General features: G+C 45.6%; 1 protein-coding gene across 1 annotated transcript; it reads left to right on the plus strand.

The window, feature by feature from the left end:
• Window positions 1-2753: 2753 nt before the first annotated feature.
• DCP2 (decapping mRNA 2) lies at window positions 2754-16684 on the plus strand. The gene is made up of 11 exons (XM_069752900.1): window positions 2754-2941; window positions 4908-5059; window positions 7044-7171; window positions 7528-7626; window positions 9886-10038; window positions 11556-11668; window positions 12680-12787; window positions 14287-14353; window positions 14870-14989; window positions 15099-15150; window positions 15964-16684. Exons 1-11 carry the CDS (start codon window positions 2889-2891, stop codon window positions 16119-16121), a joined length of 1203 nt encoding a protein of 400 aa, XP_069609001.1. The 5' UTR covers window positions 2754-2888; the 3' UTR covers window positions 16122-16684.
• The last annotated feature ends 899 nt before the right edge of the window (window positions 16685-17583 follow it).

Here is a 17583-nt window from a genome sequence, read left to right on the forward strand (position 1 = left end):
TAGCGCTGGATGACATATTTATATACATATATGTGTCTCAATGACATATATATATATATATATATATATACCTATTCTATGTGTACACATTTATTCCACCTATTCTATTGTAAGCTGTCAGTGTGATTATACTGTACACCGCACTGAATTGCCGGCTTTTCTCGCTAACACCGCTGCGTATTTCTCGCAAGTCACACTGCTGGTCCGTGTGTAATCCATATTTTTCGGGCCCCCATAGACTTGCGCAATACGGTGACAAACGCAGCATGCTGCGATTTTCTACGGCCGTAGAAAGCCGTATAATACGGATCAGTAAAATACGGCAGATAGGAGCTGGGGCATAGAGAATAATTGGGCCGTGTGTAATGCGTGTTTTACGGACGTATTTAATGCGCTCATACGTCCGTAAAACTCGCTAGTGTGACGCCGGCCTAAGGCTCACAGCTCATGTATAAAAAAAATAAAAAAAATCAAACCTCATTATCATACATTAAATTCAATGCAGCCAAAATCTGCTTTCTTGACATTAAGGGTATGTGCACACGTTGCGGATTTGCCTGTGGATTCGTAGCAGTTTTCCATGCGTTGTACAGTACCATGTAAACCTATGGAAAATAAAATCCGTAGTGCATATGCTGCAGAAAATACCGCGCGGAAACGTAGCGTTATTTTCCGCAGCATCCCATTCTTTGTGCGGATTCCGCAGCCTATTACATCTGCTCAATAGGAATGCGCAGGTGTAAAACCGCAGATGGAATCCGCACAAAAAAATGAGGTTAATCCGCTGGAAATCCACAGATAAAACGCACTGCGTTTTACATGTGGCTTTTTCAAAATCTGCATAAAAAAACGCACATGAATCCGCAACGTGGGCACATTGCCTTAAAACGCTGAGTTCAAAACAGCAGTGTTTCAGCATTTTCTGCTGCTTTTTCTCTGGTTTTTGGGTGTGGACAACGTGTGCTTTAATCAATATATGTTTCATACAGTTAGTTTTATTCATTAAAAACACTTAGAATTTTGTAAAAAATGCAGTTTTTTTCTGTGTTTTTTTCACTTGCTCATTGCTTTCTCTGGGTGAAACAACGTGCGCTGCAAACACACTGAAAGAACTGAGAAGCTGCAGATTTCGCTGAGGTTTTGAAATTCAGTCAGAAAATCATAAACCAAGTGTGGGCAGGTCTCTGACGTCTCACAGTGTTTCATTTGCATGTAGAAAAGTAGCAAAAACAATGCTGCATGTGAATAGAGCCTTAAAAGTTGGGGGTCGGGGGTGCCTGAAAATATACTGCGTTTTTGGTAACTTACCTCAAAAATGAAAACTGTCTGGAAGGAGAAGGGGGCTGAGCTAGGACAGGCTGGGGTCAGCTACTGTACTAGGGTTAAAATAGTGAACGCCCTGTTTCACTGGCCACTCATGTACTTTACTTGCCATTCATGTACTTTACTTGCCCCTCGTGTACTTTACTGGCCACTCATGTACTTTACTCACCACTCATGTACTTTACTCACCACTCGTGTACTTTACTGGCCACTCATGTACTTTACTTGCCCCTCGTGTACTTTACTGGCCACTCATGTACTTTACTGGCCACTCATGCACTTTATTCGCCACTCGTGTACTTTACTGGCCACTCATGTACTTTACTGGCCACTCGTGTACTTTACTGGCCACTCGTGTACTTTACTCACCACTCATGTACTTTACTCACCACTCGTGTACTTTACTGGCCACTCATGTACTTTACTCGCCCCTCGTGTACTTTACTGGCCACTCATGTACTTTACTGGCCACTCATGCACTTTATTCGCCACTCGTGTACTTTACTGGCCACTCGTGTACTTTACTGGCCACTCGTGTACTTTACTGGCCACTCGTGTACTTCACTGGCCACTCGTGTACTTTACTGGCCACTCGTGTACTTTACTCGCCACTCGTGTACTTTACTGGCCACTCGTGTACTTCACTGGCCACTCGTGTACTTTACTGGCCACTCGTGTACTTTACTGGCCACTCGTGTACTTTACTCGCCACTCGTGTACTTTACTGGCCACTCGTGTACTTCACTGGCCACTCGTGTACTTTACTGGCCACTCGTGTACTTTACTGGCCACTCGTGTACTTTACTCGCCCCTCGTGTACTTTACTGGCCACTCGTGTACTTCACTGGCCACTCGTGTACTTCACTGGCCACTCGTGTACTTTACTGGCCACTCGTGTACTTTACTGGCCACTCGTGTACTTTACTCGCCACTCGTGTACTTTACTCGCCACTCGGGTACTTTACTAGCCACTCGTTTACTTTACTGGCCACTCATGTACTTTACTTGCCACTCGTGTACTTTACTGGCCGCTGCTTGGGTACTTTACTCGACACTCGGGTACTTTGCTAGCCACTTGGGTACTTTACTGGCCACTCCTGTACTTTACTGGCCACTCGTGTACTTCACTAGCCACTTGGGTACTTTACTCGCCACTGGTGTATTTCTATTACTGATATCACCCAGTCAAATAACGTACACAAGAACGGCAGACATCGTTATACTTATAGCAACACTCCTCGTCCATCGTCCAATCAGCTTACGCCATGTTGCCAAGGGTAGCAACGGGATTTACTGAATGCTGAGTGCCGATTGGTCCAACACTTTCCCGTGACGCCTTCCCAGGTGGGCGTGGAGACACATGGCGAGCTCCATCGCTGATTGGTGGAGCCTGTCCCGGTGGCCGTGCAGCTGGCGGCGGAGGTGACGCAGGCGGTGACGCAGCGAGTGACTGGCGAGGAGCGGAGCTCTGCTTGTTATTGTTTCCTCTCCTCGCTCCGCCCCGCAGCTCCCGCTTATTTCAGGCTCCTGGATCGTTCTGTCTCCGGGATGTGCCTGTGTCCACCATGGAAGGCAAGCGAGTGGAGGTTCCCGATGGCGTCCTGGACGACCTGTGCAGGTGACGGCGGACTTCAGTGGTCCTGCAATACACTTTCCCTGTGGTACTACAAGCCTCAGCACGCACTGTCCCAATGGTCCTGTAATACACTTTCCCTGTGGTACTACAAGCCTCAGCACGCACTGTCACCCTGCTGGGACTCGTAGTACACTTTGTGATCTGAGCCATCATTGCTGTGCGCCATGTACATCAGCCCCTGACACTTTTATGGCAACATTGATATTTTTGCTGTTATCAGAAAGTATCCTCTCCCCTCCCCCTCTCCTGTCGGTGCTGCTGTTGGTGGGATCGGACACCCGGGACCCCAATACTGACTGTGGCGCAGGCTGACCTCTGACCCTGCGGGGGAATGTGGTGACAGGTGGTGGCGGGAGCTGCATACATCTGACCTCCTGCTCTTTCCATGGCTCCAGCCTTCTTTACCTGAGACCCCCCATCTGTCAGTGCTCATCGTCCGGCTCCATCCTATTAAAGGGAACCTGTCACCCCCCCCAGGCGTTTGTAACTAAAAGAGCCGCCTTGTGCAGCACTGATGCTGCATTCTGACAAGGAGGCTCTTTTAGTTCTTGTTCCTGGCACTGCTGAAAGAATCGTTTATCAAATTTGTCCCTGATACCGTGAAATCGCCATGGGGCAGGTCTTTCCCCCTAATCCAGACGCCTCACAGCCGTCACTCATGGCATCTGGGCGCCGCCTCCTCTTCATTAGCGTCCCCGGTGCCTGCGCTGTTTTTTTTTTTTTTACGGGCATGCGCAGTTACGCTGCCCTTCTAACTTACAGCGCAGGCGCCAGCTACGCTAATGAAGGAAGAGGAGGTGGCGCGCAGAGGCCATGAGTGACGGCTGTGAGGCGTCTGTGTTAGGGGGGAAAGCCCTGCCCTGGCGATTTCACGGTATGAGGGACAAATTTGATAAACGATTCTTTCAGCAGTGCCAGGGACCCGAACTAAAAGAGCCACCTTGTCAGAATGCAGTATCAGTGCTGCCCAAAGCGGCTCTTTTAGTTACATATGCCTGCGGGGTGACAGGTTCCCTTTAAAGTAAACTTTCCACATCAATCTCGTGCCACCCTGGAGTCGCGCCATGTGACTGCTGCTGTAGTACTGACCGCGGCGCTGACCTTACACCAGTTATACAGTGGCCATTTGTCAGGACGTCATCACTGACGCAGGAAACATCTGAGGGGCCGAGACCACTGAGCTCTGCGTCTTCTATTTTTAATTCTGGGGCTTTTTTTTTATTTTTTTTATATAAAACGTTTACTTGCCAGGCAACACCTGTGTACAGAAAGCCACACACAGTAGATCAATGCTGGCCATTTTTTTGCAGATTTTCATTCTTTATTATTATAGCGCCATTTATTCCATGGCGCTTTATATGTGTGGAGGGGTATACATAATATCATGTATGGGGGGTTGTGAGTTCACCCACTGATTCCGGGGTAAGAAAGGTTTGGGTCTGATCAATGTCATAGGAGTCTCCGCTCCCCCTCTCTGTAGACAGAATGGAGAAAAGCTGTACCCAACCCAGTGCCAGTCACACACTGCCGTATGGTAGATATATACGAAATACAGGTGTGCAGACTGACGGGTTACACGCCCGGGTTCTTCATCTTAAGTGGCCAATTGTTGAGGCAGGATCACACATCATGTGGGATAAATCCGGTCTGCAGTGACATGCGCCATTGTTCTCTTAAAGAACCACGCTAAGGTCGTTCTCTATATTTCCAAATGAATCCGTGAAGAAAAATATCCCCCTCTATTGTATCCCATATTGCAGTGTATTGCCCTGTGTAATATCACAAGGCTGGTAACAATCCATACAGTCTGAGGCCCCTTTACATGTATGTGTGGCATCTGTTTTTTTCACATATGACCCCATTATAATCTATGGTGAGCACACTGTAATGGCGCGGCCGCTGTTCCTCTGACTGTGACATGAGGTTTTGTCTTTTTCTCTTTCCGCAGCCGATTTATCTTACACATTCCCAGTGAAGAAAGAGATAACGCCATCCGAGTTTGCTTCCAGATCGAACTGGCCCACTGGTTTTACCTGGACTTCTGCATGCAGAACTTTCCAGGCCTGCCTCAGTGTGGGATAAGGGACTTTGCTAAAGCCGATATCCTTCTCAGTGTTTGCTGCTGCTTCTCTGCTCGTCTTCCGTTACATACAGCAATAATATGGAGTTTGCTAGAATTTTTAGAATTCTTTTTGTCTAATTTTTTTTTAATTTCTGTATGAAGAACCACAGCAAAAATGTTCAGCGTCTTCTGTGGTGTCTTCTCCAGTGACGTGGATTTACATTGGTCTAGCATGATGCGATGGGCCAGACAAACCAGAAAGTGGGCTTAAAAAGCTGTTAGGGCTAGCGGAACGCACCAAATAAATATAAAGAAGATAATAAGGTGCGTTCGTAGCCCGGGGTCCACTGTGCAGAGATGGAAACTGCTGCTCGGTAATGGCGGACACAAGTGGTGGTATTGCACTGGACACACGTGGGTTAATCATCACCTGGTGTGTACTTGCAACGAGCTCTGTTACCTCACAGAACCGCAGAACACAGATACCGTACTCTTTCTGCTGTCACCGGGTACTGCAGAAACAGTGCTAGTGTTTGGTCACAAGACTCGGCCCCTAGGACACGGGGTTCTAGACCCACTACGCGCACGGCGTCACACTTGCGATGCCTGAGCTACAACCAGCTAAAAGATTTAGCGCGCAGAGTGTGCGCAGCATTGCGCCGGCTAACGCCACTAACCAACCCTGACTAGGGAATTTAGTGCACTGAGTGTGCGTGGCGTTGCACTGGCGAACACCACAAGTAGACGCTGACCAACGTGTACTGTGCTGGCAATGCAACTACAGGGCACTATATCTTTGCTCCAAACATCCGGACTCAGTCACAACAAGAGGGTAGAGGATGATAAGGAGCAGGCACCAGATACATACATGCTTGCACACACACGATATTGGAATGTTCTAGCGCACGGCCAAGCGATCCTTTTATAGCTGCAGCCTTCCGGGACCTTGCTAGTGGACCAATCTGAGCAGCTTGAGGACCTGGGTATGTGACCTCCGACCACCAATGAGTCGTCGTCTCACGAGCATGCTCAGAAGGCCAAAAGTAGGACTTAGTCCCAGAATCGTCTGCTCGCCATAGACTAATGCTGGTTGCTATAGCTGGACCTGGAAAGGCAGCAGCGACCAGACACACAGCAGGACACAGGGACCGATGTCTCTGGTGGACAGATTCCTCTGCAGCTGAGGAAGAATGGGAGACCGCAGAGGACATGGCTTGAGATTCCCCCTGTGCAGCGGTGAAAGCCTAGCACCTGCTGTGCCATTACTGGATGATTTATCCAAGATTCACGTTTTGTGGGCTGAGTCCAGACTGAAGATTGGATCAGGAGACCCTCACGTGGTCCGTGCATCTCAGTCCATTCTCGGCCCGTGAATCACGGATGTGTAGATTCGGCCTTATACATAAAATGCTAAGAAGCGCTGAGACTCTTGATAATTTGCAAGTATATTTCCAAAGCCTGAAAATTGTGCTGGACGGCTTCTGCCTTCCATAAAAGAAAACCTTTAGTAAATGTTCATCATTTAGGTTTTACAGCATGAGGGCGTCATTAGATGCCTGGCAGATAATGTAATGGAGGGGAAAGCTCTCCAGTCCTGGGACCACTCCTAGTGAATGACTCCATTCTGGCTTATACAGGAGGTTACTAAATGGGAGACTGTCTGACATCCACACGGACAGGAGTTGTGTGTGCAGAAAAGCCCCTTTAGGAGATCTATGTTGTTAGTTTTCCTGTTGGATCTAGTGCTGCTCCCCTGTGATCAGTTGGGTATATGTGGGTGGCTGCTCGCCCGTTATTCAATCCAGAGGTGATCATTACACACTGCTCCTGCAGATACGAGGTGCCTGGGCCCTACTGATCCTCGCTGACTGGCTCTCATTATAGCACAATATTGGTTATCCCACGTAATGGTTTATTTCCCAGCCCAAATGAATATACACTAAATGTAGAGCTCATGGAAGTTACTCTTCACCAGTGGAATTTTTCAGTCCTGTCCCACACTTTCCTTTACAATCCTTGCACTTTTCCAGCATTGCCCATTCTTACTTCCCAATGGTGAAGATGTACAAAGGGTCTTGGATGAATGGAAGGAATATAAGATGGGAGTACCCACCTATGGTGCCATTATTCTGGATGAGACACTTGAAAATGTGAGTGACTTACACAAAAATGCCAGAGCTAATTAGTAAGACTGTAGATGAAAATGTGTTTTTATTTTTTTGTACATTGGTAGATAATATTCCCCAACTGTGTGGAATAGCGGACTCCACTTCTCCGCAATATACAGCTATCCTATAGGGAGCATGCTGCAAAAAAAGACATATATACATACAGTGGCACACAGCAGAGACCTCCACCCCGGCTTATAACGCCCACATGTCATGACCTTACCCTGGAATTTCTGCAGTGTGAAGGCGGCTGAATACAACCTGACCCTATAATTTTACCCCATTATATGGATGTGTGCATGTATCTGCCCTCACTTTATCTACTTCTTTCTTTCCAGGTGCTTCTTGTTCAGGGTTATTTAGCAAAGTCTGGATGGGGTTTTCCAAAAGGAAAAGTGAATAAAGAAGAAGCTCCTCACGATTGTGCCGCCAGAGAGGTGAGACGCTGCTTATTGCCGTAGACTTTATTCTCATGATTTCTCGATCTAGGTATAAAGTCACAGTACGGTTTAGGCAACGGTTTCCCACATGGGCTCGGTTAGCTATGGGGTATATTTTGCAATGAAATTCGGGAAAAAAATGTTTATTTTTAGGCTGTGTGCACACGTTGCGGTTTTTTCGCGTTTTTTTTTTCGTGGTTTTTCCCGATAAAAACGCTATATGGCCATGTTCACACAGTGCGTTTTTTACCGCGGAACCGCGGCGGTTTTGCGGCTGCAGTTCCGCAGCTGTTTTCCATGCAGGGTACAGTACACTGTACCCTATGGAAAACAGGACACACTGTGCACATGGTCCGGAAATTGTAAAAAAAAAAGACGCGCTGAATAGCTCCCGGAAAAAAGAAGGAGCATGTCAATTCTTCTTCCTGAACCGCAGCGGTTCTGCACCCATAGACCTCCATTGTGAGGTCAAAATCGCAGTAAAACCCGCAGATCAAAAATATATCTGCGGGTTTTACTGCGATTTGATGTGCAGAACCGCTGCAGCAGGAAGTGCGGGGGAGCGGGCGGAAGTGCGTGGGCGGAGTGTGGCTGCCCCCCCGTGCTCCGATGCCCCCCCCGTGCTCCGATGCCCCCCCCGTGCTCCGATGCCCCCCCCCAGTGCTCCGATGCCCCCCCCGTGCCCTAATCTCCCCCCCTTATACTTACCCGGCGTCCCGGTGTCCGTCCGGCCGTCTTCTCCCTGGGCGCCGCCATCTTGCAAAATGGCGGGCGCATGCGCAGTGCGCCCGCCGAATCTGCCGGCCGGCAGATTCGCTCCAAAGTGCATTTTGATCACTGAGATATAACCTATCTCAGTGATCAAAATAAAAAAATAGTAAATGACACCCCCCCACTTTGTCACCCCCATTGGTAGGGACAATAAAAAAAATTAAGAATTTTTTTTTTTTTTTTTTTCACTAAGGTTAGAATAGGGTTAGGGTTAGGGTTAGGGTTAGGGGTAGGGTTAGGGGTAGGGTTAGGGGTAGGGTTAGGGTTAGGGTTAGGGTTAGGGTTAGGGTTAGGTATTTTCAGCCATTTTAGCCCTAAAAAGCTTCCTAGGAAACACACAGTAAAAAAAGGATAAAAAAACGCATCAAAAAACGCATCAAAAAACGCATCAAAAACGCATCAAAAAAGGACAAAAAAAGGACCTGCGTTTTCTGCCAAGAGCTGCAGTTTTTTAAAAAAACTGTCCTGAAAAAAAAAAGGATGGAAATCCTGAACGTGTGAACATACCCTTAAACCGCCAAAAAAAACGCATACAATAAGCATCCCATCATTTAGAATGAATTCTGCATGTTTTGTGCACATGATGCGTTTTTTTATAAGAGAAAAACGCATCGCGGTAAAAACCGCAGCATGTTTATTAATTTTCCGTTTTTTTTTTTGCGGATTTCCCACTCCAAAATGCATTGGGAAGTGTCCGGAAAAAACCGCGGCAAAAACGCGGCAAAAACGCATGCGGTTTTCTTGCGGGTTTCTTGCAAAAAATGTCCGGAATTCTCAGGAATTTTCTGCGAGAAATCCTGAACGTGTGCACATAGCCTTAATGTAGTTTTTGTTAAAAATTTCTGCATTCTATGTGCTACCATATCTGTATATGTCTTAGATTACACCATCAGTATTGATCTGCTATCAATGGTGTGTGGCGTTAGTGTCCTTCTCACCATCTATCTTCAGTGGTGCACCGCTTGCCTGTCTCCTGGTGTCCTGCTTGCCGGGTGCGATGCTCTCCTGAAGATTGTTAGTGGTCGCACCTTGGTCCAACCCAAACTGCACTCAGATGAGTGCCGGAGCACCAAACCTGGCCAGATCTCATGATCCAACCAGTCTCACAGCAGCCATTACAAGTGTGTGCTCCTAGCCAAGAAGTACGGCCTCCGCTGCTAGACAGCAGAAGCAACAAGTAGCAAACTATAAGATTTAGAAATATTTTCGTTCTTGAGAACAGAGATGACTTTTGAGGAGAGGTAAATTGCCATGTTGCTTGTTTTTACAAGCACTTTGTGATTTTACTTGTTTAGCATGATGAGATCTCCTTTTAAGGATCCTTAATTGTTGTGTATCAAGTACTAAACTGAAGACATCCGCAAACATTGATGTAGGGAGGTGTTGGTAAATGTAATGTGTGGTGATAACATCAGGCTGTATTATAAAGTGTTACATCCAAAGTCTCCTTCTTTTACTCACATGCTGATCTGATTCTTCTTTCAGGTACTTGAAGAGACAGGCTTTGATATCAAAGATCGAATCTGCAGTAATGATTACATTGAGCTGAGGATCAATGATCAGTTAGCACGTCTGTATATCATTCCTGGGGTCTCAAAGGACACAAAATTTAATCCAAAAACAAGAAGAGAAATCCGAGTAAGTGTACTCTGCTCTGAAGGTGTACTTACCGTATAAGCCGAGAATTTCGCGGTCCCTGGTTCTCTGGATGCCGGCAGCTTCTTCCTGTATTAAGCGGTCACATGGTACTGTTCATTACAGTAATGAATATGGACCCGGCTCCACTCCCATAGGGGTGGAGCCGCATATTCATTACTGTAATGAGGGGTACCATGTGACCGCTCAATACAGGAAGAAGCTGCCGGCGCTGGAGAGCCAGGGACTGCACCGCGCCAGGAGCAGGTGAGTATAACGCAGTGCGCGATGTTCCCCGTTCCACCGACGGCTCCGTCTTCCCTGTCCTCTGAAGTGACGCTCAGGTCAGAAGGTGCGGTGACGCGATTAGTGCGTGCCGCCCTCTGCCTGAATGTCAGTGCAGAGGAAGGGGAAGATACAGCGGCGGCCGTCGGTGGAACGCGGACCGGTGAATATAGCAAGTGCCGGGGGCCTGAGAGGTGAGTATGTTATTTTTTTATTTATTTATTTATTTATTTTTAATCGCAGCAACAGCATATGGGGCAAGTGTATGGAGCATCTTATAGGGCCATGTGCAGCGTTATATGGGGCAAATATCTGTATGGGGCCATGTACAGCATTATATGGGGCAAATATCTCTATGGAGCATCTTATGGGGCCATAATCAGCATTTGTGCAGCATTATATGGGGCATATTTTAATATGAAGCATCTTATGGGGCTCATCATAAACTGTATGGGGCTCCTGATTCAATATGGATTTTCAAAACACCTAACCTACTGCTGTCTCAATTAATTTTACTTTTATTGGTATCTATTTTTATTTTTGCAATTTACCAGTAGCTGCTGCATTTTCCACCCTAGGCTTATACTCGAGTCATTAAGTTTTCCCAGTTTTTTTGTGGCGATATTAGGGGGGTCGGCTTATACTCGGGTTGGCTTATACTCGAATATATACGGTACTTTACTATTGAGGCCCTTTCATATGTTGATCATTTTTTCTCATATGAAAAAAAAAATGTTCTTCGGTGTTTGATCCATGTGTTAGTTTTTATCATCAGTGAATTTTGTTGATGGACAGAAGAAAATTAATTACAAAGCATCTTCTGTGTATTACCGTATTAATCACAGACTGTACACTGATGCTATCCGGGATTTTGCACAGAGCCATCATAGACTTGTATGGTTAATTTTGATTTGTCGCATGGATTAAAAATGGACCTATCTGTGTTTTTTGTTTGTTTGTTTGTTTTTTTTGTGTGTGTGCACCACTCAGTCTGGGGAAAAAAGCATGGACATATGAAGTCCCACAGACTATGCTTGGCTCATGTTCTAGTAGTTAGAAACTCACAACACGGATGTCTGACTGAGGCCTAACTTGAGATTCCTCGTTAACCTCTCTTTCAGATTAGGCAGCTGAAATCTGAATTCTTCATCTTTCTTTTTTTATGATGAATGAAATTAATTCATGAAACTGTGATTGCAGAATACGGCATCTAACCTTATTTTTTTTTGTCTTAGAACATTGAGTGGTTTCCAATTGAAAAGCTGCCATGCCATAAAAATGATATGACGCCCAAGTCGAAGCTAGGGCTGGCTCCGAACAAGTTTTTCATGGTTATACCATTCATAAGGTAAGCAAAATGAGAAACCTGCCAGCAATAAAGAGCATTTGTGACTTGTCAGACACGGCGCTTGAAGGCAGTGCAGTGTGCCCCCCTGGGGTCCTGTACCCTGGTGTCAGTGGAGAGGTGGCTGTGCGGTTTCTACTACATAACTATATTCTACACCACTGGACGCAGCGTCGGGTGTTTGGATGGGTGGGCTGCCGTGTTGCTACGGAGGTACAGGGGGGTTATGGCTAGTGCTGCACTTTACCATAATTACCACAGTACATTAAAACCTATAATTTGGTGTAGTTACTGATCGGGTGTGACTCTCCAAAAATCACTTGCAATTCTTATACAAGAAGTGTACACCACTCCATATTTACTGTGCAAATGCAACACAGACAGTAATGAAATTGACATACACCGAGAATAATGGTATGTGCACACACTGCAATATGGTCACCACTGTTTAGGATGTGCTCCAGATATAATATGTGTATTATTTTGCATGTTTTGAGGTTCCTAAGACCTTTCACATATTCAGTAAACTCGAGTGACGAGCACTTGCACTCTTCACTAATGAATATCGCAGTGTCAAATGATCTTCCATGTTGTGATGCAAGAATCTGCAAACATTCAGACGTAATGGATTTTTGTGTAGGTCACATGCGACCCCTTACCTCTACTTACCAAATTGTGATTTCGTTGTGTGTCGGGTTTTTATTTTTTTTTAATATAGTCAAATCTACACTCTGGAATAGTCCCAACAGTTCTCAAAGTTGCCATGAAGCCTTGGTCTTTCAGATTGCTCTAATCGCATGGTTACGGTGACTGCTTGCCCTCATGTTTGGACTAGCATAAGGGTTGACATGTTGGTTTTGGCTGTGCTTATCCTCCAATCCTCTGCTCTCTGAGAAAAGCAGCCGCTTTTCCCTCTGATACCAATTCTAGTAAACCCCAATTAATTTGACTTTTCCAATTAGAAAACCTTACGCTGATTGCTTCATGTTTCATATTCTCTCGGCTTCTCCGTAGACCATTGCGGGATTGGCTTCAGAGGAGACTGGGCGACTCGTCAGATAGCGATAATGGATTGCTCTCCGCCGGAAGTACACCATTAAAGCCAAACACAGAAAAATGCAGGTAAGGTGCGATTCCTGGAATGGTTAATGTGTCTTTGCTGGGTGGAAGATGTGTGTGCATCAGTGATCCAGGTTAACATCTAGTGTACTTGTATGCTTTCTGGAATGATGGGTAATTACTGGCCCTGTATGTATCGTAGCCGTACAGAAACCACAAGCTTGTGTTTGCAGAGCAGATGAGTGTGACTCCTTAAAGCTCTGGTTCCTAATGGATGACAGGATGGGTACAAGTTTTACAGTGATTCCCCTTCTGGACTAAAATGTCATAAAAAAATGGTCCTTTAGGGCCAATTGTATGCAAAGAATGGGATGGAACTGAAAATCTGTCAGGGGAAATAATGGTCTGAATAAAGCAATGATCCTCTAACACCTTAACACAAATTGATGCACATGTAAGTCATTGGGGAGGGAGGTGATGCACATATGCAGAGATGACTCCGGAGCTGAGCTCTCTCCACGTGTGGTAAATGTTGGCGAACCGCAGCGGCTGGAGTTCAGCTCTAGTGCTGCTGTTAACCATTTAAATGCCACTGTCATTCTTTGACAGCAGAATTTAAAAGGAATTTGTCACTTAAATCAACCCTCCTAATATGTTTAAAATAATATCTGAGATGCAATGTCTTGTTCCAGAGAAATCCATGGTTTCCTTATATGCACATGAGCTCTTAAGATCTTTGGATCGGACACAGATCTCCCCTAGAATTCGCCTCCAGAGCTTATTCTAATGAAAGGGGCGTTTCCATTGTGAGACATGTAATGACTGACAGTCTGATCTCACTGCAGAGCTGTGTGTGATTATAACTATGCCGTGTAACCACCTTGACTATAATTCTCGGAACTAGTACATGTTTACTTTATGACCATGGAGAATAATGACCTGACGGACAGTTGCAATCTGCTCTAAATTGTCAGTGAACATAAGAGGAGCTATTTTCCTGTGTCCTCATGTAACCCATGTACTAATGGAGTAAGTAGTGAAGGTAACTTGTATGTGTATAAAATATTCAAAACCTAAGATTCAAGCAACGTGAGCAAATATCCTGCAGTAAATATATAGCAATAGTGCACGAAAATACCATAGGATGCTTTAGTTGACATAACATTGATCAAAAACAGTAAAAGCCATCCCACCGGATCAAGGTGACCCTATTCGCGATGATCCTAACCTCTATTATTAAAACCTTGCTAAATGTCAAATGAAGTAAAATGTGAATAAGGGCTGAGACCCCGACCAATGGACACCCAGCCATAGGGAGCTGTATAAACGGGTATTTGCTCATTTTGTTTCTATCTTCGGTTTTGGCTGTTTAGTGGCCATTGTGAACATGCGCCTACACATTGCACAGATACCAACGTCTATTCCAGTTCATCTCTTTAGGTTTTTATTTCTATAGCACATACAGTAGGTGTGCGTGCGTGTGTGTGTCTGTGTGTGTGTGTGCGCGTGCTCGTTCACAGTTCATCTGTTCAATGTCACTTCTAACATTCATTCCCTTGTAGGCCCAGAATGCGCTGTATGCCTCAGTTTTCTGAACTTTCTCCAGGAGAATATTGGACAAAGCCTAAGGTACAACAATAGTCCCTTATAGTAGTGAACTTGTGTTATGTAGATAATGATGCACTACTCTAATTATAATAAATGATGCTCAAGATCCAGACATATCAAGATTGGGGATCGCTTTGGATAAAACATTTTAATTATAATGGTCCCTGTATGATTATTGATCTCACGGTTTCCTGCAGTTATGGTTAATCTGGAGAAATCTTGCAGCAAGTTGTCTGCAGCGCCATCTTAGGGCAAATGATGCCTTACTCAGATCTCATTGTAATGAATCCACTGTGTATCGACGTGAGGGTCTCCTGACATGAGGGTTCGGAGCGGACTCTTCTGTCAGTGACGGATACTTTATCAGGGTATATGAAATTGTCTCTTCCAAACTAGTCAACCCCTATAGAAAAAAACAGGAGGTTGCTGATATCTTCGTGATAGGGCATGTGTGATCAATGCATTGGGCATATGGTAAAGTCTGCTTTTTTTTTTTTCTTCCCCTTTTCTTTTGGGGGATGGGGGGGGGGGGTTTAGAATCAAAATCTTAAGACCAACGGTAAGAAGCAACATCAAGATTCTCAGAACCAAAAGAAAAAAGCAAATGGCGTCCACAATCCACAAGTCAAGCAACAGCCGCAGCAAAATAATATTCTGGTAGGTGCGACGCCTATGGGGCGATCTTGTAACCATCTTGACCTGTATCTTTAGGGCACATTTCACAGTATAGAGGCAGTGACCATGTTGTTGTTTTTTGTCTTTGTAGAAATCTGAGCGAAAACTAAATCCTAGAAGTCTGAATGACACTTTTGATGGGGGTTTGTATCTTACTTATGACTTTAATATTTAGATTTTTCTTTTCCTCCTTTTTAGAAATTGCTTAAAGGGAATCTGTGATCAGGATTTCACACCACAAACTGTTTATATGCGTCTGTAGCTCTTTCAAAGATATCCAGGAATAACTTGACATGACCAGTCCGTTCCTCTGCTACTGAGAAATCAATGTTTCTATTGACATGCAAATTAGGCTTAAGAAATATTTGCATATCTGAAGTTTCTGTCACTCCGGCTCAGTGCAGCCTCCTACTGCTTGACTGACTGCTCCATTGTCCATGAAGTCGCACAGCACAGAGGCTGGAAAACGAGCAGGAAGAGGCGGAGTCACTGGGCAAGGAGTAGAGCTGGAGTGACAGAGGCTTCAAATCTACAAATAGTTCTTCAGCCTCATTTGCATATCTATTGAAAAGCTGACTTGTCAGTAAAGGAGGAACGGACTGGCCATGTAAAGGTAGTTCTGGACTAGTCTTTGAAAGAGCTACAGGTGCATATATATATATACTTTGAGGGGGTTAAATCCTGCTGACAAATTCCATTAAAAAAAGATTATGATCATTGAATGTTCTAGTTCCTTTTACAAAGTGTCCTAGTTCTACATGGCAGTCATGAGTGGAGCTGGCAGGTTTAGATCAGAGTCCCTAGAAGTGCGGTAAAACTGTGACCCAGATTTCCTTCCCTCCCTCCAGTGTTGGGCTTCCTTTTCAGACCACCAGTGCCGGTGACCCCAGGACTGCAGGGAAGCACCTTATGATCGCTGCCCTGCATTACAGTGATAGTTATACATTGTCTTCCAGACTCTGTGTATGGTGGTGTCATCCCCGCTGAAGGGCCGCAGTATGACCACGCTGGAGCTGAAGCTTGCAATGGTGCCCTGGAGTATCCCTTCTCTTCTAAAGCCTTCCTGGGATTCCGATTTGACAAGGACGCCATCATGAAGTCCTTGGATTTCTGAGCCTCCAGCAGCTGCACGAGGTTCTGGAGCGCTGCAGCCTCACCGCCAAGAGCGTGTTTTAATCAAGCCTTACCTTCTCAGGTTATTACAAGGATGTGCAGGGATTTACTGGGGGTGAGGAGAAGGTCTGTCCTATGGACAGGACTTGATTCTATTCGTTCTGTGTAATTGTGAGTATCTGGCTGTGGGAGGATCTTTCCGTCTTGCACTGTTTTTTGCAATATCGTCTTTTTTTTTTCTTCTTTTTACTACATACGAGAACCTTTCAGTGTTGAACGCTCCTGTCCTACATATTCGGCGGGCATTGCCTAGATGTGGTTTGTCTTCACACACTGTCCTCGGTCGTCTCCTCCCTGAGGTAGATGTGACACTTGGTTTACTAGATCGCTTCTTGGTGTAGCTCGAATGTAAGATGAATGCATTGTCAATGGTGACTTCAGCCTCGCTGCACACCACTCGGAGGGTGGGGTGGGGGTCTCCAGTTTGTTGCCTTGTATTATATGCACTGCACATTACACAACATTAACCTCTTCAAGTCTGAAGTGGGATCACAATTTTCAGAGTGGAAAGGTCTGCGTTGGTGCTTTTTTTTTTTTTTTTTTTTTTCTGTCCCTATAAATGCAACATATCTACTGTAGTATGTCTATGGTGACTGCAGATCCACGCCTATGGCTGGGGAGGACACAATGGATATTCTTTTTCGCTTTGAACGTTATTTGGAAGCTTCACATTAATGTGAAAAGATACAAGCCTTCCCCGGGCTTCTGTCTTATGCCATTTTTTTTTTCTTTTGCCACTGTTCGTTCATTTATAAATTTAGCCTGAGATGTGAAGAACATTCAGCAATGTGTTTACTAGGGGATCATGTGCCTCTGATTGGCATTAAGCAGCTGTAATGTAGCCCCCCCCCCATTATTTTGGTGGTCCCTTAACCTGAATGTGAGCCAGTGCTCTTCCCCACCACCTCTCATGTTGTTGTGTGTCTTTTGTTTTCTTTTTCAATTCACCCATTGTTTCCCTCATCATTATTTGTCCAATATAAATGCCACATCTTATGTATCCAGATCTGCAACAAGGGTGGCAGGACCACTTTTTATTGTCGATCAGGACATTATTTTACTGTACGTCATTGTCTCTTATAATGGACATATCCAGAAGTTCTGCACTGATACGCCATGTGCTGTCTGTAAGGAAAGTACTAGAAGAGTGTCATGCTCTTGAGGTCTCCTGGGCCGGCAGCGCTTAGTTGCTGACCTGGGCCGGCGGCGCTTAGTTGCTGACCTGGGCCGGCGGCGCTTAGTTGCTGACCTGGGCCGGCGGCGCTTAGTTGCTGACCTGGGCCGGCGGCGCTTAGTTGCTGACCTGGGCCGGCGGCGCTTAGTTGCTGACCTGGGCCGGCGGCGCTTAGTTGCTGACCTGGGCCGGCGGCGCTTAGTTGCTGACCTGGGCCGGCGGCGCTTAG

This window comes from Ranitomeya imitator, chromosome 1 (assembly GCF_032444005.1).
Source record: "Ranitomeya imitator isolate aRanImi1 chromosome 1, aRanImi1.pri, whole genome shotgun sequence".
Lineage (NCBI taxonomy): Eukaryota > Metazoa > Chordata > Amphibia > Anura > Dendrobatidae > Ranitomeya > Ranitomeya imitator.

Bases quoted from the DNA above. Each gene is read 5' to 3' on its own strand.
- DCP2 (XM_069752900.1), top strand. From the start codon at position 2,889: ATGGAAGGCAAGCGAGTGGAGGTTCCCGATGGCGTCCTGGACGACCTG. The intron at 2,942-4,907 runs GTGACGGCGGAC...CTCTTTCCGCAG, and splicing joins GTCCTGGACGACCTGTGCAG to CCGATTTATCTTACACATTC. The intron at 7,172-7,527 runs GTGAGTGACTTA...CTTTCTTTCCAG, and splicing joins TGGATGAGACACTTGAAAAT to GTGCTTCTTGTTCAGGGTTA.